The sequence below is a fragment of the Staurois parvus genome, unplaced genomic scaffold (assembly GCF_062004578.1).
Source record: "Staurois parvus isolate SC_StPar_1 unplaced genomic scaffold, SC_StPar_1.0 ptg000226l, whole genome shotgun sequence".
Classification (NCBI taxonomy): Eukaryota; Metazoa; Chordata; class Amphibia; order Anura; family Ranidae; genus Staurois; species Staurois parvus.
The window spans coordinates 7,948,654-7,963,447 of NW_028318022.1; the positions used below are offsets into that span (position 1 = coordinate 7,948,654).

Here is a 14,794-nt window from a genome sequence, read left to right on the forward strand (position 1 = left end):
GTCTTAAGTGCTCATCAAAATATCCTAGTACTCCTTTTTATTTTTGAATGGTTTATCTAAAACTAAATGTTGTTTTGCTTTGCTTTACTTGGATTAGATTTTTTTTTTTCTTGCTTTAACCACTTGCCTGCTGGGCACTTATACTCCCTTCTTGCCCAGGCCAATTTTCAGCTTTCAGCGCTGTCGCACTTTGACAATTGCACGGTCATGCAACACTGTACCCATATGACATTTCTGTCATTTTGTTCACACAAATACAGCTTTCTTTAGTTGGTATTTACTCACCGCTGGGTGTTTTATTTTTGTACTATAAAAGAAAGAGCAAAAAACATTGGGAAAAAGTTTTTCTTTGTTTCTATTATACAATTTTGCAAACAGGTAATTTTTCTCCTTCACTGATGAGGCTGCACTGACGGGCACGGGTGGGTGGCACTGCTGGGCACTGATCATCAGTGCCCTGATGAGCGGTGCCGATCCATCCTCTGACAATTGCTGGTTATTGGCAGTACTTTCCTCACGCTATCATAGCGTGAGGAAAGTGCAGCCGATAACCAGCAACTGCATTTACACGTTGATCTGCTGTGTCACTGGACACAGCTGATCACGTGGTAAAAGGCCGCTGTGATTGGCCTTTTACCAAATTACGTGATCGGCTGTGTCCAGGGTCCTACGGACATTCACCCCGTCACCGTATAGATTAGATTAAATATGCGGATCTAAAATCTAGTTGCTATTGGGCATTGCCACCAGACGTTGAACATAGACCCCATTTGGCTGCAATGCCGAAAGCACATTGGGGAAGCAGGCGAATGCATCCTCACAATCCGGGTTGGGACCAGGTACCACCTCAGTAATGTTTTATAGTTTGCTTCAATTAATGTGGTATTGATAGAAACCTTGGATAATGCTAAGGCTATATCTCTCCAATCTATTATATCGTAACTAATATTCAGGTCCCGTTCCCATTGATCCATATAGGGAAGTAGAAATATGGTCTCTAGAAAGATTATTTTGACAGGAGATTTGGAAAGTGGTAAGAATGGGTGGTCCATCTAGTAAAATAGTTTGAGCGGATAAGAGGCAATTTGATAAAATCTAAATTTCAGTGGGAGCCATCTGTAGTTTGTCTTTTAAAATATTGAAGAGGGTAAACTCGGGCACTCAGGAGGAGGTAGTCTCCTATAAGCAGTAAACCCTTATTGATCCATCAGTGGAACGTAGCCAGAACCAGGCCAGGTACAAATTCAGAATTACAAAATACAGAGGCTAAAGGCATGTGCAAGGAAGCTAGGGATTTGCGATGGCGTACCCTATCCCAGACCGACAACGAGAAAGGTAGAGTGGGACATAATGTAGGATGGCAAGATCGACTAGGGAGCCAAAGGAGGGCACCAACCGCCAAAAAGATTACAGGAAAGAGCTTCAATAGAAACCCAAAGGGGAATAGATCCCTTAACAGTAGTATAGGCCAATTGTGCAATTTGGGCGGCTTAGAAATGTGTGATTATTAGAGGGGCCAATCGCACCATGAGATTTTAAAGCGTATAGTGTTTTCTGGTTCATTCGGGGCCTACTATTGTTCCAAAGAAAATGAAGCACCTCAGCCTGTAGATGTTGTAGCTCACGTCTCGGAATCGGTATTGAGAAGGTCCTTAAAAAATATAGTACTTGGGGCAAAAACTTAATTTCAGTAGTTGATCTTGCCAATCCAAGATATAGAATAAGCAGCCCAACGACGAAAGGTCCTCCCTTAAGATATTTGAAAAGAGGGGAGTAATTTGCTTGGTAAAGGGTCTCAATGGAAGCTGTCAAATGAATCCCTAAGTAGGGTAAAGAACTGTTGGCCCATTGAATATCATACATATTCCTAAGCTGTCGTTCCATGGAAAAGGGTAACAAAACATTTAAGTGCCGTCGTCTTTTGAGAATTTAAAGAGAGCCCAGAGAGTTCAGATATATGACACAAAAGAGATAATAGATTAGGTGTGGTAGTCAGAGGGGAGGAAATGTACATTAGAACGTCGTCCGCAAATAAAGCACATTTATGTTCCTGGTGACCGCAGTGGACCCCGTGAATACCAGAGTGAGAGCGGATTGCCATAGCTAAGGGTTCCATAGCTAGTGCAAAAAGAAATAGGGAGAGTGGACAACCTTATCTAGTGCCGCGTTACATTACGGGGGATCTGTAACCTCTAATGGACACGAGCCAAGGGAGTGTGGTATAATGACTGTAATAGAGTAAGGAATGTAGGACCAAATCCAAAAGTTCTCGGAATCGTAAACAAATAGTCCCAGGTTAAGCTATCGAAAGCTTTCTGAAGGTCTAAAGAGAGGAGCAACAGCTCCCGAGAGAGAGGGGCATCCTAATTAGAGCGGACAACTGAAATCAAAGCTATGGACCTACGAATTTGATCTAACATTTGACGAACAGATATAAAACCCAATTGATCTTTGTGGAATTATTGTGCTAAATAGGAAAGACGCTGGGCCAGACGTTTTTGTCAGGATTTTCAGGTCCCAGTTTATAAGCTATATAGGCCTATAGTTAAGAATATCAGTAGTGTCCTTGTTAGGTTTAGGGATAACACTAATATAAGCTTTATTTTTGTCCAAAGGAATACTTGTAGTGCTTTTAAAGGGATAAAACAGGCAGAAAAAAAAAAGCATGCCACTGAGACACACACTTTAAACACTGTTGCAATATCAGTCACACACGGGTTTATTTGCTAAAACTGGACAGTGCAAAATCTGGTGAAGCTCTGCATAGAAACCAATTAGCTTCCAGGTTTTATTGCCAAAGCTTAACCGCATGCCGCCCAGCCACTGTACATATACGGCGGCAGGGCGGCACTCACAGGCAAAACCACGTTTTAAGACGCGTGTTTTGTAAACAAATAGGGGGCGCGCGCGAGGCGCGCCGCCCTTTGTCCCGCGGATCACCGCCGCAGATGTCAGTCGCCAGGTCACAGCCGCTCGTTAGCGGCTATGTTCCGGCGATCGGCAGCAAACGGTGACAGACAGGACAGCTGAAGTAGCTGTCCTGTCTGTCCCTTCCCTGTCAGCTCTAGGATGGGCTGATCGAGAGAAGAGTTTCTCTTTCTCGATCAGCCTTGTCCCACCCAGTACACCCCCGCCCCCTAGTAAAACACTCCCCTCACTCCTATAACCCTTCCCTGCAAAATAAAGTTAACCCCTTCCTCCCCATTGCCATTAGTACAGTGTCAGTTTTTTTTTTGTTTTTGCACTGATCACTGTATTAGTGTTTTTGGGGATGTCAGTACCCCCCAATGTCAGAATGTCCGCCGCAGTCCCGCCATAAGTCCCTGATCGCCGCCATAATTTACTGATCGCCGCCATTATTAGTATGAAAAAAAACCTAAAAATCCCAGTATCTTTCCCGCCATTTGTAAACGCTATAACTTTCACGTAAACCAATTAATTTACACGTATTGGTTTTTTTTTTAGCATGTCGCAGAATGCATTTTGGCCTAAATTTATAACTAAATTTGATTTTTGCATTTCTTTTTACTGGACATGTTTTATAGCAAAAAGTCCAAAATATTGGGGTTTTTTTTCCTCAAAATTGTCAGCCTTATTTTTTTATAGCGCAAAAAATAAAAACCGCACAAGCGATCAAATACCACAGAGAGCTCAATTTGTGGGGAAAAAAAGGATGTACATTTCATTTATGTACCATATTGCATGACCGCGCAATTGTCCGTTAAACTAGCGCAGCGCTGTATAGCAGAAAAATGGCATAAGTTGCAGTATTTATACCATAGTTTGTAGACGCTATAACTTCCTCAAAAGCAATCAATATACACTTATTGGGATTTTTTTTTACCAAAAACATGGAGCAGAATACATTTTGGCCTAAATTTATAACCAACTTTGAGTTTACTATATATTTTTTTTATAGCTGAAAGTAAAAAATATTGTTTTTCTTCAAAAGCTGATTTTTTTGTATGTACATAAAAATGCTAACACAACCACACATTCCTTTTTACATTTAAACATTTTTCCTAATGCATGAATTTTTTGTTTTCCCCACAGTTGAAAATCCCTTCAGAGTTGATGTTAATGTGATTCATAGCAGAGCAAAGTTGCTTCAAAAGTACCTAAATAGTGAAGCAAAGGAGTTGCAGGCATTATATGCTTTACAGGCACTTGTCGTAAAACTCGATCAGCCTCCAAGTAAGTGTCAATCTGCTTTTATTCTAACTATACAGTCCCTAGCAATAGTGACTGTCTGCATGCATATGTACAGTATGTGTTAGACCTCATTTACATCTGCACTGTCAAATGTGTTTAGACATTTCTAAACACTCATAGATACATGTATGTAATGGTCTTTCAGTGGCCATGATTTTCAAGTGCCATTCACACTGACCGTATGATATGTATATATTAAAATGATCAACTTCAAGTTTTTGGTATTCTGTTGTCATATTCAGTGAAGAAGCTTACCTCCAGATTTTAGTGAACTTTATATGATAAGTTGACCATTGAAATAAATGCACATCTTTTTGCAGGTAAAAGGAATATGCATTTATTTTATTTTACCTGCGATCAGCTTCTGCAGACTCTTAGCACACGGTCTGCCGAAACTTCCCATACTGGCAGGCAGTTACTGAATTGCAGGAAGAATCAAACTTCCAGAGTGCTCACTATTGCCCTTGCAGTTCATTATGAACTACAAGCTGTCTGCCATGGCGTTCCAACGGTAGTTGTAGTTCATTCACAGAACTTTGTGAATGAATGATGCGGTCTTGTGAGCGGAGTCCCTGATGGAAGTAGATTCCCTGGCCTCTGTCATTGGCTGCAGGGTAGAGAAGGCAGGATCTGGAACGTGTTACCTCTTCCACCCTAAATATGGGTGGAACCAGGTAACCTGTTCCAAAGGTGAACTTGGCCTTTTAAATAGTTTGGACCAAGCTGATCCAAATCAGCTTGGTCCAAATTTTCTATTTTCTTCACTAACATGCTGCAGATGTCAGCACTCTACATACAGTATCGAGCTGTGTTCTGGCAGCGGGACTGGAACTTCTGTCCCACCCCGGAACAAAATGGAATTGCGTTGAGAGCAGAATAGCCTTTCACAAGAAGCGTTTTAATTTCTTAATGAATACAAGGCTTCCTATGATTAGCTGAGGTGAAGAAGTGGGAGGATTGTGGGTCAAAGGTTATGATTAGTGAATTTTGGGCAGGATTTTTTTTTTTCCTTAAAGCATTTTTAAAGTTTTATGTGTCTTAGGTAAGATGAAAAAAAAGCAAAACTCGCATGATTGTTTCTGCGCCCTACTATGGGTGCAACAACATACACCTATGTGGCATCGCTGCAATCATCAGGAGCAGGAGAACTTATTTTGGGTTGTTCTTTGGTGGTAGGTTATGGTAGCAAAAAATATACAGCTACATTTAAGAAAAGTAAACCTTTTTACGATTTTGGGCCAGTTTTCCCTTGATAAGAAAAAGAAAATTGGGATATATCTTACATTTACCACCAAAAGACAGTCCTAAATTGTCCTGAAATAAAAAAACAAGGTATAATCCACCTGGATACACAAATTGACGTGTTAGTAAAACCACGTCACAGAACTAAAGTTGCAAAATTGAGTTTAGGTATTAAGATTTGTTTTACCTGTAGTCACAAAAGGGGTTAATGCTCATTTCCCTTAATGTGTTATAGCAAACTGATATTTGACACCTGAGATTTGTAACTTTTTTGTTTTTCTTTTTCCCCGTGCAGATCTGCTTAGAATGTTTTTTGATGCCCTGTATGATGAGGATGTCATTAAAGAGGAACCCTTTTACAAGTGGGAATCTAGCAAGGACCCAGCAGAGCAGCAGGGAAAAGGAGTAGCTCTAAAATCTGTCACAGCCTTCTTTACATGGCTGAGGGAAGCAGAAGATGAATCGGATACTGATCACAAGGACTGAAACAAATTTGCCCATATGTTTGCTCTTAGTTTTCACTGGGGCTTCCATTTTTCCCCTCATTCCCCTGCTGACTTTTTAACAAATACTTAAAACCCATTGATTTTGCATTTGCGAGAGAGCCTTGACTCGTTGAATAATAAAGACTGGCAGAGGATAGGAGGTAGCCTAACACATGGCATTGAATGGCGAAAAGCCTGCCATGTGTGGGCTGTTGCAAGAGAAGGTTGGCACGAGTGTACACAAGCTTTTTTTGAGGGTTTTTTTTTTCCTTTTTTTTTTTGAGGGTTTTTTTTTTTTTTTCCCCGTTTCATGCAACAATTTTTGGGTTTTCACTATAATAAAAAGAAAAAAAAAAGAAAGGTATTTTGGGACTGCTGAAAGATGAGTGGAAAGCTGTGCCCTTCCTTTGCCCCTCCCCCTGCCCTCCATCACACAGGTTGGGACACATGCACAATTTCCACTTGTGGAAGTATGATTTTTAAAAGGGCGTGTGAAGCCTACATGCTTCAGTGGGAACGGAGCACCTGAGCTTCTCTACTGCTCTTTATGGCTGAAATATAGATATATAAATATATATATATAAATATATATAATTATTACAAATTCTTTTGATTTGAAGATGGCAACAAGCTATTTTCAGATCTTGTTCAGTTCTCCATCTCATGATGGAGTTCAGGACACCGGCGAATGTTGTGTTTTTTTTTTTTTGTTTTTATTTTATTTTTTTTGGTTTTTAAAATAATCCGATGAACTTCTAATTGATCTGTAATGATCTAAGCAGATGGATGCTCTATTACCAACAGCTGAATTTTTTTTTCTTTTTTTAACTCCCCTCTTCCTGGGAGTTAGAAGTTTATTTTATTTCACTTGCAATCACCATATGTTGGAAAGAGGCATCTCTCAACCCTAGCTAATTCTGTATTTATAGAGAAAGCAAAGCCTTTTGGTTATTTGTCCTTCCAAAATGTTTTGGAGGTTCTTGTAATTATTAAACCAAGAAAGAATGAAATTTGTAAATACTTTTTGCTTTCTTTATTAAGTATTTAATTGATTCTGACTTACAAATCCCACCAAAACCTCTTTTCACAGAAACTGGAATAAATAAGATCCTTATATGATGTGTCTTGTTTACTGTGTCCACAAAATTGTAATGTACCCCATCTGTATCAATAACAAGGCTGGGGACCAGTCTCCATATTGCTTACATCAAAAGCCCATTCTCTTCTAACTGATATACGCTGTAATTGTTTATGCTGACAAGTATAAAACAAGTATGCTTCCAGAGATTATATACACTTTTAGAATTGTGAATATGATGTACAGGCTTGAAACTTGACCTTTAGCATTTAAGGGTCTTTTCTTTTTTTTTTTGCCAAGCTCGATTAGGGTCATAAATTATGCTATTGTACCCAAGTAAAATGCAAACTAAAGCAACACAACACCTCTTTGTTTATTAATGGTACCTATTCTACACACACTTTCATCACACAGTAAGTGTCTTCTAGTTGATCAGTGCATTATGGTGTTATTTCAGTTGGTGAAATCATTTACAGAGACCATCATTTTTACATGATGGACAGATGTAAACCCCAGTTAGCCATCTACACAATTGTTACCTCTTACCATGTTACTGCATTTTTTTTTCTTGTTTTCATGCCAATACAGGCAAACATACTGGTCCAAGGTCCACTGTACCAAAAGGTTGTTTGAGTTTTGAGTAAGCCATAGTGATATGAACCATGCCAGCATATGTCCAGATATTTTCAATGCAGAGATTTCCCAATTGTATTACCAGTTTTACTCCTCACACCTTTCCCTTGACGAAGATCATAATAAATGACTATGAGTACAACACTAATTCCAAAAAAGGATGATTAAAACAAAAAAAATGCAATGGTTTGCAAATCTCAACCCCATATTTTAGTCACAATAGAAAATGAAAATATATCAAATGTTTAACCATGTCAGTAATGGGCACTTTCTGCCCCGGTAAATTTTCAGCTTTCAGTGCGGTTTCACTTTGACATTGAGCAATACCCATTTACATTTTTGGTTTTTTTTTAACAGCTTTTTTTTTGTGGTACCACTGTTTTTTTTTTATTTTTGATAAACCAAGACCGAAAAAATTTTTTTAGCTTCTATTATAACCATCTTTTGGCTATAGTATGGTTGGCAAGTGGTTAAACGGAGAAAATGTACCATTTTAAGGAAAAAGAAAAAGGTCATTTTAAAATTGATGACAAAAAGACCTCTCAAAAAAGTTGGAAAAGGGCAACAAAATGCTGTGTAGTGGTACTAACAAGGAAGACCTGGAAAAACCTTTTGCTACAGGTCAGTAACATAAATGGGTATAAAGAGCATCTTAGAGTCAGTGTCTCAGAAGTAAATATGGGCAGAAGTTCACCAATCTGTTAAAAGCTGCATTTAAAAAAAAAAACAATCAATGACTAATTTCTAACTGTTCCTCAATGTAAAATTGCAAAGACTTTAAAAATTAGCTGCAGTACATAATATCAAAAATATTCCCAGAATCTGGAGAAATCTATGTGCAAAGGACGAGGCTGAAATGCAATATGGATGCCTGTGATCTTTGGGCCCTAAGACGGCACTGCATTAAAACAGACATATTTCTGTGATGGTCATCACTGCTTGGGCTCAGGAATATTTCCAAAAATCACTGTCTCCGAACATGATCCCAAAATACTGCTCTGGTTCAAAGCTCATTTTAAAATGGTCTGTTGCAAAGTGGAAAACTTCTGTGGTCTGACTAATCAAAATTTGAGCGTTCAGAGTCCAGGTTTACACCTAGCACCCTGGCATGCTGGGACCAGTTGATAACTGTGCCATCAATTTTGACTGGGAAGGGGCAGAAGGTGGAGGAACAATTGAGCCTGGTTTTGGATAGGTTTGAATAAGTAATGTGAAATCCTGACTGATAAGTCTGTTAGTTAAATTAGGGATGCCTGAGAAGACTGAGTGAGCTGAGGGATCGAGAAGAAGAATAGAAACTACTATATGTGGAGTGTGGCTGCTCCCAGAGGGGGGGGGATAATGGGTGCATTGGACACAGTTAAATGATGGAGGTCCAGGGTTTGTGAATATACAGTTGTGTTCAAAATGTGTTGAAAAAAGTGAATAAAGCTCAAAATCCTTCTAATAGCTTTTATTTCCATACACACAAATGCATTGGGAATAGAGATGAGCGAAGTATTCAAAAATTCGATTCGACTGATTCGGCGAATTGTTGGAAAATATTTGATTCGAGGCGAATATATTCGCTGTGAATTTAACTTAAAAAAGGGTGTTTCTAGGCTTCAGAGAGACTTAATATTAGTGCAGAACACTGTACCTTTAATTTAAATGCCCTTGGAGTCTGCTGGGGAAGAGAAATAATACTGTCAGTCAGTATGACATGCAGATGAGTGCCGTCGATCTTAGAATCACCGCACACTTCACTCATTTGGCCAGTCACGGGGCCAAAACCAGTGTTTGGAGCCACAGTGTGGCGGTGGAGGCAGCAGCAATGGGAGGCCATACAGCAACCTATGGCAAAATGGAAACTAGCAGGAGTGTGAGGAGACCTGAAAGTGGCACATGGCAGAGTGGGAGTAATGGGAGGCGGTACAGGGACCCATGTCACACTGTGGACCCAGCAGCAGCGTGATGAGGCGGTACGGGGGCCCATGGCAGATTTGGGGCCTGGCAGCACCTATAGGAGGCCTGTAATCTGCCAGCAACCTATGTCAAAAAATTGAACACACCAGCAGTGTGAGGAGATCTGAAAGTGGCACATGGCAGAGTGTGGCGATGGAGACAGCAGCAATGGGAGGCCGTACAGGGACCCATGAGAGACTCTGGACCTGGCAGCAGCATGAGGAGGCGGTATATAGGGGCCTATGGCAGATTAGGGGCCTGGCAGCAGCAATAGGAGGCCCGTAATCTGCCAGCACCCTATGTCAAAAAATTGAACACACCAGCAGTGTGTGAGGAGACCTGAAAGTGGCACATGGCAGAGTGTGGCGATGGAGACAGCAGCAATGGGAGGCCGTACAGGGACCCATGAGAGACTGTGGACCTGGCAGCAGCATGAGGAGGCGGTATATAGGGGCCTATGGCAGATTAGGGGCCTGGCAGCAGCTATAGGAGGCCCGTAATCTGCCAGCACCCTATGTCAAAAAATTCAACACACCAGCAGTGTGAGGAGACCTGAAAGTGGCACATGGCAGAGTGTGGCGATGGAGACAGCAGCAATGGGAGGCCGTACAGGGACCCATGAGAGACTCTGGACTTGGCAGCAGCATGAGGAGGCGGTATATAGGGGCCTATGGCAGATTAGGGGCCTGGCAGCAGCTATAGGAGGCCCGTAATCTGCCAGCACCCTATGTCAAAAAATTGAACACACCAGCAGTGTGTGAGGAGACCTGAAAGTGGCACATGGCAGAGTGTGGCGATGGAGACAGCAGCAATGGGAGGCCGTACAGGGACCCATGAGAGACTCTGGACTTGGCAGCAGCATGAGGAGGCGGTATATAGGGGCCCATGGCAGATTAGGGGCCTGGCAGCAGCTATAGGAGGCCCGTAATCTGTCAGCACCCTATGTCAAAAAATTCGACACACCAGCAGTGTGTGAGGAGACCTGAAAGTGGCACATGGCAGAGTGTGGCGATGGAGACAGCAGCAATGGGAGGCCGTACAGGGACCCATGAGAGACTGTGGACCTGGCAGCAGCATGAGGAGGCGGTATATAGGGGCCTATGGCAGATTAGGGGCCTGGCAGCAGCTATAGGAGGCCCGTAATCTGCCAGCACCCTATGTCAAAAAATTCAACACACCAGCAGTGTGTGAGGAGACCTGAAAGTGGCACATGGCAGAGTGTGGCGATGGAGACAGCAGCAATGGGAGGCCGTACAGGGACCCATGAGAGACTGTGGACCTGGCAGCAGCATGAGGAGGCGGTATATAGGGGCCTATGGCAGATTAGGGGCCTGGCAGCAGCTATAGGAGGCCCGTAATCTGCCAGCACCCTATGTCAAAAAATTCAACACACCAGCAGTGTGTGAGGAGACCTGAAAGTGGCACATGGCAGAGTGTGGCGATGGAGACAGCAGCAATGGGAGGCCGTACAGGGACCCATGAGAGACTGTGGACCTGGCAGCAGCATGAGGAGGCGGTATATAGGGGCCTATGGCAGATTAGGGGCCTGGCAGCAGCTATAGGAGGCCCGTAATCTGCCAGCACCCTATGTCAAAAAATTCAACACACCAGCAGTGTGTGAGGAGACCTGAAAGTGGCACATGGCAGAGTGTGGCGATGGAGACAGCAGCAATGGGAGGCCGTACAGGGACCCATGAGAGACTCTGGACCTGGCAGCAGCATGAGGAGGCGGTATATAGGGGCCTATGGCAGATTAGGGGCCTGGCAGCAGCTATAGGAGGCCCGTAATATGCCAGCACCCTATGTCAAAAAATTGAACACACCAGCAGTGTGTGAGGAGACCTGAAAGTGGCACATGGCAGAGTGTGGCGATGGAGACAGCAGCAATGGGAGGCCGTACAGGGACCCATGAGAGACTCTGGACCTGGCAGCAGCATGAGGAGGCGGTATATAGGGGCCTATGGCAGATTAGGGGCCTGGCAGCAGCTATAGGAGGCCCGTAATATGCCAGCACCCTATGTCAAAAAATTCAACACACCAGCAGTGTGTGAGGAGACCTGAAAGTGGCACATGGCAGAGTGTGGCGATGGAGACAGCAGCAATGGGAGGCCGTACAGGGACCCATGAGAGACTGTGGACCTGGCAGCAGCATGAGGAGGCGGTATATAGGGGCCTATGGCAGATTAGGGGCCTGGCAGCAGCTATAGGAGGCCCGTAATCTGCCAGCACCCTATGTCAAAAAATTCAACACACCAGCAGTGTGTGAGGAGACCTGAAAGTGGCACATGGCAGAGTGTGGCGATGGAGACAGCAGCAATGGGAGGCCGTACAGGGACCCATGAGAGACTGTGGACCTGGCAGCAGCATGAGGAGGCGGTATATAGGGGCCTATGGCAGATTAGGGGCCTGGCAGCAGCAATAGGAGGCCCGTAATATGCCAGCACCCTATGTCAAAAAATTGAACACACCAGCAGTGTGTGAGGAGACCTGAAAGTGGCACATGGCAGAGTGTGGCGATGGAGACAGCAGCAATGGGAGGCCGTACAGGGACCCATGAGAGACTGTGGACCTGGCAGCAGCATGAGGAGGCGGTATATAGGGGCCTATGGCAGATTAGGGGCCTGGCAGCAGCTATAGGAGGCCCGTAATCTGCCAGCACCCTATGTCAAAAAATTCAACACACCAGCAGTGTGAGGAGACCTGAAAGTGGCACATGGCAGAGTGTGGCGATGGAGACAGCAGCAATGGGAGGCCGTACAGGGACCCATGAGAGACTCTGGACTTGGCAGCAGCATGAGGAGGCGGTATATAGGGGCCTATGGCAGATTAGGGGCCTGGCAGCAGCTATAGGAGGCCCGTAATCTGCCAGCACCCTATGTCAAAAAATTGAACACACCAGCAGTGTGTGAGGAGACCTGAAAGTGGCACATGGCAGAGTGTGGCGATGGAGACAGCAGCAATGGGAGGCCGTACAGGGACCCATGAGAGACTGTGGACCTGGCAGCAGCATGAGGAGGCGGTATATAGGGGCCTATGGCAGATTAGGGGCCTGGCAGCAGCTATAGGAGGCCCGTAATCTGCCAGCACCCTATGTCAAAAAATTCAACACACCAGCAGTGTGTGAGGAGACCTGAAAGTGGCACATGGCAGAGTGTGGCGATGGAGACAGCAGCAATGGGAGGCCGTACAGGGACCCATGAGAGACTGTGGACCTGGCAGCAGCATGAGGAGGCGGTATATAGGGGCCTATGGCAGATTAGGGGCCTGGCAGCAGCTATAGGAGGCCCGTAATCTGCCAGCACCCTATGTCAAAAAATTCAACACACCAGCAGTGTGTGAGGAGACCTGAAAGTGGCACATGGCAGAGTGTGGCGATGGAGACAGCAGCAATGGGAGGCCGTACAGGGACCCATGAGAGACTCTGGACCTGGCAGCAGCATGAGGAGGCGGTATATAGGGGCCTATGGCAGATTAGGGGCCTGGCAGCAGCTATAGGAGGCCCGTAATATGCCAGCACCCTATGTCAAAAAATTGAACACACCAGCAGTGTGTGAGGAGACCTGAAAGTGGCACATGGCAGAGTGTGGCGATGGAGACAGCAGCAATGGGAGGCCGTACAGGGACCCATGAGAGACTCTGGACCTGGCAGCAGCATGAGGAGGCGGTATATAGGGGCCTATGGCAGATTAGGGGCCTGGCAGCAGCTATAGGAGGCCCGTAATATGCCAGCACCCTATGTCAAAAAATTCAACACACCAGCAGTGTGTGAGGAGACCTGAAAGTGGCACATGGCAGAGTGTGGCGATGGAGACAGCAGCAATGGGAGGCCGTACAGGGACCCATGAGAGACTGTGGACCTGGCAGCAGCATGAGGAGGCGGTATATAGGGGCCTATGGCAGATTAGGGGCCTGGCAGCAGCTATAGGAGGCCCGTAATCTGCCAGCACCCTATGTCAAAAAATTCAACACACCAGCAGTGTGTGAGGAGACCTGAAAGTGGCACATGGCAGAGTGTGGCGATGGAGACAGCAGCAATGGGAGGCCGTACAGGGACCCATGAGAGACTGTGGACCTGGCAGCAGCATGAGGAGGCGGTATATAGGGGCCTATGGCAGATTAGGGGCCTGGCAGCAGCAATAGGAGGCCCGTAATATGCCAGCACCCTATGTCAAAAAATTGAACACACCAGCAGTGTGTGAGGAGACCTGAAAGTGGCACATGGCAGAGTGTGGCGATGGAGACAGCAGCAATGGGAGGCCGTACAGGGACCCATGAGAGACTGTGGACCTGGCAGCAGCATGAGGAGGCGGTATATAGGGGCCTATGGCAGATTAGGGGCCTGGCAGCAGCTATAGGAGGCCCGTAATCTGCCAGCACCCTATGTCAAAAAATTCAACACACCAGCAGTGTGAGGAGACCTGAAAGTGGCACATGGCAGAGTGTGGCGATGGAGACAGCAGCAATGGGAGGCCGTACAGGGACCCATGAGAGACTCTGGACTTGGCAGCAGCATGAGGAGGCGGTATATAGGGGCCTATGGCAGATTAGGGGCCTGGCAGCAGCTATAGGAGGCCCGTAATCTGCCAGCACCCTATGTCAAAAAATTGAACACACCAGCAGTGTGTGAGGAGACCTGAAAGTGGCACATGGCAGAGTGTGGCGATGGAGACAGCAGCAATGGGAGGCCGTACAGGGACCCATGAGAGACTCTGGACTTGGCAGCAGCATGAGGAGGCGGTATATAGGGGCCCATGGCAGATTAGGGGCCTGGCAGCAGCTATAGGAGGCCCGTAATCTGTCAGCACCCTATGTCAAAAAATTCAACACACCAGCAGTGTGTGAGGAGACCTGAAAGTGGCACATGGCAGAGTGTGGCGATGGAGACAGCAGCAATGGGAGGCCGTACAGGGACCCATGAGAGACTGTGGACCTGGCAGCAGCATGAGGAGGCGGTATATAGGGGCCTATGGCAGATTAGGGGCCTGGCAGCAGCTATAGGAGGCCCGTAATCTGCCAGCACCCTATGTCAAAAAATTCAACACACCAGCAGTGTGTGAGGAGACCTGAAAGTGGCACATGGCAGAGTGTGGCGATGGAGACAGCAGCAATGGGAGGCCGTACAGGGACCCATGAGAGACTGTGGACCTGGCAGCAGCATGAGGAGGCGGTATATAGGGGCCTATGGCAGATTAGGGGCCTG

The 14,794-nt window shown here is 45.4% G+C and overlaps 1 protein-coding gene across 7 annotated transcripts in view; it reads left to right on the forward strand.

Annotated features, from left to right (window-relative positions):
• EIF4G1 (eukaryotic translation initiation factor 4 gamma 1) overlaps positions 1-7,055 on the forward strand; it is a 75,664-nt gene extending 68,609 nt beyond the window's left edge. For all 7 annotated transcript variants that reach the window (XM_089679546.1, XM_089679547.1, XM_089679543.1 and 4 more), the window contains 2 exons: positions 4,054-4,194; positions 5,750-7,055. In XM_089679546.1, coding sequence (XP_089535672.1) covers positions 4,054-4,194; positions 5,750-5,940 — 332 coding nt within the window. In that variant the 3' untranslated portion in view covers positions 5,941-7,055. The remainder of the gene's footprint in view (positions 1-4,053; positions 4,195-5,749) is intronic.
• Positions 7,056-14,794: the final 7,739 nt, after the last annotated feature.